General features: G+C 42.6%; 1 protein-coding gene across 2 annotated transcripts in view; it reads right to left on the reverse strand.

Moving 5' to 3' along the window:
* LOC137878375 (meiosis inhibitor protein 1) overlaps positions 1-10,000 on the reverse strand; it is a 50,663-nt gene that overhangs the window by 14,324 nt on the left and 26,339 nt on the right. The window contains exons 18-23 of one of the 2 annotated variants that reach the window (XM_068718666.1): positions 9,536-9,716; positions 8,229-8,379; positions 6,686-6,871; positions 5,815-5,937; positions 5,402-5,573; positions 573-686 (exon numbers count right to left, since the gene is read on the reverse strand). In XM_068718666.1, the coding sequence (XP_068574767.1) occupies positions 573-686; positions 5,402-5,573; positions 5,815-5,937; positions 6,686-6,871; positions 8,229-8,379; positions 9,536-9,716 (927 nt within the window). Of the gene's footprint in view, positions 1-572; positions 690-5,401; positions 5,574-5,814; positions 5,938-6,685; positions 6,872-8,228; positions 8,380-9,535; positions 9,717-10,000 lie in introns of both variants that reach the window. The other variant, XM_068718665.1, reaches the window with a different exon arrangement.

Here is a 10,000-nt window from a genome sequence, read left to right on the forward strand (position 1 = left end):
ATCAGCAGCGAGCACTCCCCCGTTGATGAGGATACTAAATAAAAAATGAGCGATGCCTCCACTTAAAAAGGGATGTAGGTGAATGCGGAGGGAGGTGAGATAAACGCGGCAGCACAACGGACCAGGTGTTGAATGGAGAGTTATGTCTTAGTGCTGTTACGAGATGGTTATGTGTCTGTAATGGTGCCTGGAAGTGCCTGTGTGAGTGAGGAACATACTGAAGGGCGCATAAGTAGTCTGTGTTCACGACTGCAGAGAGCTAAATGCATTGTGTGTGTGTGTGTGTGTGTGTGTGTGTGTGTGTGTGTGTGTTGTCAGTGAGTGTGTGTGTGTGTGTGTGTGTGTGTGTGTGTTGTCAGTGAGTGTGTGTGTGTGTGTGTGTGTGTGTGTGTTGTCAGTGAGTGTGTGTGCGTGTCTGGCTTCTTCTTCTGCGTGGAATGCAGGGTGCATGCCTCTCATGTAAACAATGTGGAGGTGTTTGTGTATGCTAATGGATGAGAGAGGTGGGGGGGGGTGGGGGGGGTGGGGGGTTTCGCTCAGTGTGACCCGCCAGCAGCACCTTTGGACCTCACCGTGATAGAGCAGCTTGAAGTGCACTCCATCCAGCTTGCTGTAGGAGGAAGATGAAGGCGGGTCACTGGCCTGCGTCGCACAAAGCAGCTTCAGCACCAGAGGGAGTGAGTTCACTGCTAAACAAAGAGAGAAAGGAACAGGAGTAGGACAGTAAGCACAAATGGGGAGAAGATCAAAGAGGGACGGGGACAGATTACATGTATGTGAAAGTAAAAAGTGCGGTGAGGGAAAAAAAAACACAGTGTGTTGCTGCGAGAGAGACAAGGGTGAGGGAGTGATGCAGACATCGCTGAGTCTGAAACCCACAGTAGTTTTCACTTAAGTCCAAAAAGAGGACATTATAACTGACAACGACAGAAGAGAATCTTGCAGTGGACTTGTGGACTTTGAAGTTGTGGTTCGCAAACAAGGTGTATCATGAGCACACAGTGATCATCAAGAGGAGTCGAGAAGAAGAAGAAGAAGAAGAAGAAGAAGAAGAAGAAGAAGAGGAAGAAGAAAGCACATCTTTCTCAGAAATATAACAAAATACCATGCACATGTTAAATAACTATATTCCGGGTCTGAATCCAGAATGGGTTGAGGGAGTAAGAAGAAGGAGAGCTGGAACGTGAAGAAGGGAGACGAGGTGAAAGGAAACAAAGAGAGGGAGTACTCTTCACGAGAAGTCGACTGCAGGAAGATCAGGCGTGTCGTTCGCCACCATAGTGCATCACATTAAAACATGTCTCCCCTTGGAATGCCTGCTGCATTAGAGGCTAATATAAAGTATATATTAATGCAAATTAAAGTGGGCTGAACTGGAGCACATGCACGGATAACGGTCCGTAATCCCCTCAGGGCCCGTGATGAGCAGGAAGCAGGCAGAGGCTAACCACAGCAACAGCTCCTGAATCCCCAGCTGGCAGCCTGGTGCTGTGCCCTTCAGCTGTGCTCATTAACCTGGTCAAGTAGACAGACGTAATAACACCATCTGGTGGAAAACCTCGACCAAAAGCAACAGATATGCACACGTGGACCGCGCAGCATGTCTGGGAGTTGTAGCCTTTAAGGAGGGTTCAAATCTGACCTCGTTGGGACAAGACATCATACTGTATATAATGAGAATCAAACACTGAACACCAAAAACATAAAAACATACTCTATTTCAATATTTAGGGCAACGTCCCTTACAGATTTGTTAGTGTTTTTTGTTACTTTTGTAGAAGGTTTCATTTTAAAAGTTTCACCCACATCTCCTTATTAGTTTGTAACGATGTATTGTGATGACAAGATCATCCTGTATCATCATTTTACTAAACTGTTGTCAAATGTATGATTCAGAAGAAACTGTAATTATTCTAATCTCCTTTTACAAGAGTTTGGCCTGATGTTTGACGGTAAACATGTATACCGTCTCTTTTGTGACATGAGCCAACAAATACTGCACATTACTAAAAAACACAATATGTAGCAATTGTCTGATTTAACCAACGTCTTCCAGAATTTGCACTTCCCCTGATTAGTTTATACTATCTGAATACTGAAATGTAGGATTAATACTTTTGAAATAAAAGCCGACACTGTTTTCTTCTCAAACATATACAGTTGTGGTCAAAAGTTTACATACACTTGTAAAGAACATAATGTCATGGCTCTCTTGAGTTTCCAGTTATTTCTACAACTCTGATTTTTCTCTGATAGAGTGATTGGAACAGATACTTCTTTGTCACAAAAAACATTCATGAAGTTTGGTTCTTTCATGACTTTATTATGGGTTAACAGAAAAAGTGACAAAATCTGCTGGGTCAAAAATATACATACAGCAACATGAATTAGCAATTTTGGTGACTTAGAAAGTTGTGTCAATGAAATGAGCTTCATAGCATGGCCTCTTAACTTCTTGTGAGTGATTATGAGTGACTACAACTGGTGACTTCTCTGAGGCCATTTAAATAGGGCTCATTGGATACAAACGCCCACAAATGCTACAATGGGAAAGTCAAAGGAGCTCAGGATGGATCTGAAAAAGCGAATCATTGACTTGAACAAGTCAGGAAAGTCACTTGGAGCCATTTCAAAGCAGCTGCAGGTCCCAAGAGCAACAGTGCAAACAATTGTTTGTAAGTATAAAGTGCATGGCACTGTTTTGTCACTGCCACGATCAGGAAGAAAACGCAAGCTATCACCTGCTGCTGAGAGAAAATTGGTCAGGAGGGTGAAGAGTCAACCGAGAACCACCAAAAAGCAGATCTGCCAAGAATTAGAAGCTGCTGGAACACAGGTGTCAGTGTCCACAGTCAAGCGTGTTTTGCATCTCCATGGACTGAGAGGCTGCCGTGCAAGAAGGAAGCCCTTGCTCCAAAAGCGGCACCTTAAGGCTCGACTGAAGTTTGCTGCTGATCACGTGGACAAAGATAAGACCTTCTGGAGGAAAGTTCTGTGGTCAGACGAAACAAAAATCGAGCTGTTTGGCCACAATGCCCAGCAATATGTTTGGAGGAGAAAAGGTGAGGCCTTTAACCCCAAGAACACCATGCCTACCGTCAAGCACGGTGGTGGTAGTATTATGCTGTGGGGCTGTTTTGCTGCCAATGGAACTGGTGCTTTACAGAGAGTAAATGGGATAATGAAGAAGGAGGATTACCTTCAAATTCTTCAAGATAACCTAAAATCATCAGCCCGAAGGTTGGGTCTTGGGCGCAGTTAGGTGTTCCGACAGGACAATGACCCCAAACACACATCAAAAGTGGTAATGGAATGGCTAAATCAGGCTAGAATTAGGGTTTTAGAATGGGCTTCCCAAAGTCCTGACTTAAAATCCCATTGAGAACATGTGGACAATGCTGAAGAAACAAGTCCATGTCAGAAAGCCATCAAATTTAACTGAACTGCACCAATTCTGTCAAGAGGAGTGGTCAAAGATTCAACAAGAAGCTTGCCAGAAGCTTGTGGATGGCTACCAAAAGCGCCTAATTGAAGTGAAAATGGCCAAGGGACATGTAACCAAATATTAGCACTGCTGTATGTATATTTTTGACCCAGCAGATTTGATCACTTTTTCTGTTAACCCATAATAAAGTCATGAAAGAACCAAACTTCATGAATGTTTTTTGTGACAAAGAAGTATCTGTTCCAATCACTCTATCAGAGAAAAATCAGAGTTGTAGAAATAACTGGAAACTCAAGAGAGCCATGACATTATGTTCTTTACAAGTGTATGTAAACTTTTGACCACAACTGTACATAAGAATATAAAACCAGTGTTTAATAACAACTTCATGCAAACAGATCCAACCGCCTGTTCAAACTAAATCAATAAAATGCATTTCACGCAGGAGAGTCAACTAGATAAACAAGTCTCTCATTTCCCACCGTCTGTACTGACGAAGGATGTGAGGAGAGGATTCGTCTTAACAGAGGATTAATGGTTCTTCCCCTCCAACATTAATCAGAAGCGACAAGTGTTCTGGGACCTGTTTTCCATTTCAATCCAATTTAAAAACAACCACGATCTGAGGGAGACTTTGTGATTACACTTCAGTTAAACCAAGCTTGCCTGGCAGAACAGCTGAAAAATATAACACGGCCACATGCGCTGCCTATGAACGACCCAATAGTACTATGAAATATTATAGTGTTAAAGGACGTGGTCAATGATCTGTTCTTTAGCTCAACTACAAGTTCAATCCAACATGAACGCTGAAAAGTGTCCTTGAGTAAGACGATGAATCTCTTAACGTGACCGTAAAGAGGCCATCTTTTATCACGTCTTTGTTCATTTACTGTAACTTGAACAGTTGTTAGAACCATCAGAAAGAAAATGTTGGCACGGAGAATGACCCAACAATCATAAATCGACACAGGTATTCTTTCAAATGATACAACATGTGAGAATAATTAAACTAAGTGCTTTCCATTATGTTGCAAAAGAAAACTGTGCCCAGTGGACCTATTAATCCCGCACATGACTTTATAGATGTTTTACTGCCGAGTCTGGCAATTGTTATTTTCATATTATTAAATTTCCCTATGTCATTTGTCGGCCTACTCAGATCGAGTTAGTGGAGTTCAGGATGAATACATTTGTATATGATAATTGGAGGATTTAAAAAAAAAAAAAAAGCATTCTGATAATCCTAATTTCAATGTAAAAAATGAGGAATTGAAAACACAAATTCACATTCCAGCACATTAATTAACAATTTCTACTAATTTGCTTAATGCAATAACATGTATGCTTTTGGTATAACATTGATACAAGTTTTGTACTTTTCAGTTGGCAGGGTTGGAAATAAAACCAGCCAGCAGCCGAACGCTGGTAAAATATGCGAGTAGCTGCTCGATCTGCTTCACCCACCAGCCGAAAAACAATAGTTATCTAGTTATATTGAGTGGCAGTTACATTTTGGATTCTACCAAAAAAGTAAAATTTCAACCCTGTTTCAGTGGCAATGTCCAAACTCACTGTCACTCATATTTTATTTATTGCCAACATTTTTCCACTGGGAAGAGAGTTGACATGCAGACGGTTCCTCTTTTTTTCACCTGCCAGCAATGTGTCCAGTACAAACGGAGGTCCAAACTATACAATCTATCAAGCAGCAAAACTTGGCACCGAATACGCATTCGTATATTTCAACACTACAGTGTATCATTATTCCTAGTATATTCTATTATGGTAAATCTCGTCTCCTCCATTTTAAGAAACTTGAGCTACGGGATAGTTGCATTGAACTCTTCAAAGGTTTTTGCCACAATGTATTTTTCCTCTGGGGATGCAACAGGAATTTTTATATTATGTCTAAAAATATATGTACAGTATTCTGTGTGTTTCTGTGTCTCTCACCCTGTGCAGTGTTTCCCATGTTCTCCACGCTGAGCCTCTGTAACGCCTGCAGCAGGGCTGGCCTGAGATGTGAACACAAGTCAGCCTCATAGTCTCTTTGACTACGAAGAACAACTTCCAGCACTGCCAGAGCTCGTCCTGCCAGGGCGGCCTCTCTGCTGCAAACCATGTTCTGTAGTCAAGCAGGCAGACAGACAGACAGACAGACAGACAGACAGATGCTTTAAGACAGACTGATTGAGAATATCTTTGTGTACCAGTATTGTCCGAACACAGTGAAGCGGTACTGAATACAGGTTAAAGACAAATATGTGTTTTCCACAAACTATTAGACCCAAGTCGTATTACTGCTCCACAGTGCTGCACATAAGGCAGCATTTAGAAATATATTGTTTGGGGTCTGTAGTTCTCACCAGGAGGGTCAACATGACAGATGGCCACTTCTCTATCAGAGTCAGCAGCTCCACAGTTTCCGTGTCTGGCTGCTGATCCTGTCGTTCGTCTGCAGGGCTCTCTCCCTTCTCCTGTACGGCCGCCTGTACAGTCAGGAAATACAACCGCCTTTTCATCAATTCTTATTCATCAGAGTTCAAAGGGAATTTAAAAAAAACCCACATAATATAATGCAACATATAATGCAACTCGAACAGTTACTCTGTTGAAGTGAAATTAAAGCTTGGATGGGTACAATTGGGAGAATCCAGCAAGAGTAAGCGTTTCTTTTAATTAGCCAACTGAAAAAAACCCAGCCTAGTGTTGCCAACCTTTTTCCAATGAAAGCAGCTCCAAATGTTGATATATGTAGCGAGAATGTTGCCTAGTTGGCGAACAGTGACGGACCGTCCCTTCAGGCCTCCCATAGATCTCCCATAGATCTCCCAAAATGATCACAATGGACGTAAACAACAAAACATGGCTATTGTTGGTACTAACAGCTGTAAAGCTAGCAGCTTGTGATAGACTCTGGTGGCAGGTAGGTAGAGAGAACAAACATTTAATTCTGCCCGTACGGAATTATTTGACGGGCTTATTACAACCTGCGACAGCCACAGATGCTCCATTGTTTTCTCTTTTTTTTCAGTGCATTTGATTTTATTGATTGCTGAATTTCAACAAATATAGTTGTAGTCTAAAATACATTACCCACGCTAGCTTTAATTAGCGAAACAAGGAAAGTGTGTTCAATCAAATCAGTATTATAAGTTATCGATGAATACTTTTTTTGAAATTCTTAAAAGTGCCTGTCCAATGACGTCAGATTAGAATCCTTGAGAGTCCCCTTACCGTGGTCTGCTCTGCATCCCTGTGCTGAGCTTGCTTGGTCAACCAAAGCTCCAGGACCAGGGCCCCGTACTTCTCTTCTAGCTCTGGATATCGCCAGATGAAGTGGAGGAGTGCAGGGTGGTGAATGTAGAGGGAGGGGAAGCTTGGGCAGGAGGAGAGCGTCTTGCTGAGGCAGTTCAAAGAAGCCTTGAGTGGGTTTGGAAAAGACATATTCAATAAGCTAAAGCAGCATCTTTGGGATGAGCCTCCCAACACAAGTTTTTACACAACCGAAATGTGAGACAGAGCCCTCAGTCACAGCAGGAGGTCTCCTGTAATCTAGTGCTTATACATGTTCATGGTATATATACTGTTCAGCAGTGTCTGCCCCAGTGCTCCAGAGTTATGCTGAAGTCTTACACAGACTCAATAAGCAATGTAAAAGATTTTATGGACACACGCTCAGGCAATTTACTATACAGGCCTTAAACAACTCATCACAAAGGATAATGTTAACAATAAGGTGACTTCCAATAAAACCACGCAGCTATGCTCTCCACACAGCACACTCGCCTCTCTCGCTTCAACACGACGCACACACACACACAGTCTCACACCCACACACCACACACACACACACTCTCACACCCACACACACACACACACACACACACACACACACACACACACACACACACACACACACACACACACACACACTCTCACACCCACACACCACACACACACTCTCACACACGCACAGCTCTCTGCAACCTGTGTCTGCTCTGTCTGGCATTTACTGCAAAATATCTTTTCTCACACTCACTATTAATATTTGTGAATAAATGTTTTTAATTTGAATAATGAATGCAGCTGGACATAGTAGACTTAGCTGTTAATAGACATTTTAGTGACAATTATTATTATTTTTTTAATATTCTAAAGGCCCCCCCCCCCCCCCCCCCCCCCCCCCCCCCCCCAAAACATTTGTTGTTGAGGTTTTCAGGGCGTCTCGAGTTTTAATCAAGTATTTCGCACACTGCTATTAAGTATTATGTGATGTACGTTGAACTAAACAGAAGTACATTATTTTGAGAAAACATAATTTGGCCTGTAGCATTTGAAAAAAAGGGTGAGCTATAATTCATATTTGTTGCTGCTGAATCATGTACAGCAGAATATGGATTTTGCGTCAAAAGATGAATATGAGCTGTGGAGCTTTGATTCTGAGTAAATCTTCACATTCATGGTTTCCTTATTAAACCGTGCAGAACTGTGGCTCCGGTACATGCTGTTTTCATTCTCTGTGCAATTTGAACACCTTCATGTAGCGGCGCTCTCGCCCAATACGTCTTGAGGACTTCACTTCATGTTGTTTGGTTGACTCACTGGACAAGTTTGAAATATTCTATTGTAAAAAAATACTGAAATGTTCCAGCAGGTATGGACAGTTTACGGTTTAAACGTTTCTTTAACTGTACCTTGATGCTGTTTATCTACTGTGCTACTTTTGCTGGTCACACAGTGAGTTGTGATTTCTGTGCAGTGAAGTGATCGTAGTTACCCCGTCCAGGTTGGGGCTCTTGTCCTGCGTCACGGCCAGCAGGTAGAGGGCAGAGCGGAGCACGGAGCGAGGCGGAGCACCGCTGCCCTGCGCCTGCACTGAATGCAGCAGCCACATCACACTGGAGAACACCGTCGGGTCTGGGAGGAGTCTGGACCATGCACAATAATGAAGACATTATTATTATTATTAAGCATATGTGGCCAAACGTTTACATTTGAATGTACACAAACACACAGACACGCATAAATACAGCGTGAGGGAAATCAAGTGGACAAACACGCAAACTCTGTGTGCAAAGCAGACAAAGTGCTCCAGGGCCGTGTTGATGTCCCAAACTTGGTATGTCTCATTCTCACACAGAAATACACACAGACAGTCAGAATGAATACCAACACACGCACATCCACAGATCCTCTCCCCGAGTACACACTCAGCCCTCCCACGCTATGTAAATCTGTGGCCACAGCTCCCATTAATCTAGATGAGACCACACAGTGGTGGGGAGAGGCTTTCATCTCCTTTTCCCTGGAGGGGGGGGGGGGGGGGGGTAATGCATAACCAAGGCTCCAGAGAAAGACAGATTAAACTTTCCAGAGAGGGACGACGAATCTCAGAGGTCATAAAATATGTAGTTAAGAACACCCTCGGTGGGCGACTGGAACAGGAAGAGAGCTACATGCACAACCTGCTGGTTTCCTGTTATATACTGATGTAAGTCTGATGACATCAGGTCTGGTAGTTTCATTGCTCAAAGACTGTGATGTCGCTCACAGGTTGTCTTGCCTGCTTTTCAGCAAAGTGGTGCTTTGTGAAGACATTTCGTCAAGTTATTAAACTTGGATTTCAAGAAATGTTGTTTGGTCATTATATATAGATTATTTTATGGATCAATATTTCAAATATTTCTGGAAGCACCAATAGGCATCTCATCTCATTTTCAGTTTTAATTTTCAGTTTTAATATTTGATTCATGTGTGTACACGCCGGTTGAATGGCAGCGCTGGTATGAAGAACAGAGAGTTTTAGTGACATTTTACTCCTTATGTTGATTCTCAAAGCACACTGAACTATGCTCTACAGCACAAGTGCTTACAACGTATAATACCAAAATGAACAAAGATGTACTTTCTAATAAGCAGAATGTTTGCAAAACCAAATGCTAATCTCCTTTTTAAAATCTTGATGAATTATGAATCCCCAGAGTGATTTGAGCGCGTCTGAAATGTGAGTGAAGTAGGTGAAAGTGTTTTCATTGTTTCCTCTAGCTTGATGCTGTCCTGTGTGTTGCAGAGGCACCGCATTACCTGTCTCCTTGCTGCAGGGCAAGGTGGAGCATTATCACCAGACAGTACTGGGTGGCCTGCGGCCCTTTGTATTCACACAGCTGGAGGCCCGGTGCCTCACACAGCAGAGAGGGCCAGTCTGACAGACGGCAACACAGAGAGGGAAGGTTGTAGAGCAGAAGATTCTCCACCTCCTCAACATCTGGGGGATGGGCAAAGAAAAAGAACAGAAACAGAAAGGATAAGGGGTTAATAGCCAATGCTTGAAACAAGAGCAAGAGAAAGTTATATATATATATATATATATATATATAAAGAGGGGAAAGAGAGGAAATAGGAAAGGATATGGATGAGGGAAGGAGATGGATGGAATAAAGCAAAACACATCAGGAGAGGCCCTGAGGCCTCATTTACAAAGCATCATTACTCACCCATTCTGTGTTTGCGACTAAAACAAGCCAAAGCTGTTTCTGAATAAATGATCTG

The sequence above is a fragment of the Cebidichthys violaceus genome, unplaced genomic scaffold (assembly GCF_023349555.1).
Source record: "Cebidichthys violaceus isolate CVI_PGR_0920_01 unplaced genomic scaffold, fCebVio1.0.p SCAF_23, whole genome shotgun sequence".
Classification (NCBI taxonomy): Eukaryota; Metazoa; Chordata; class Actinopteri; order Perciformes; family Stichaeidae; genus Cebidichthys; species Cebidichthys violaceus.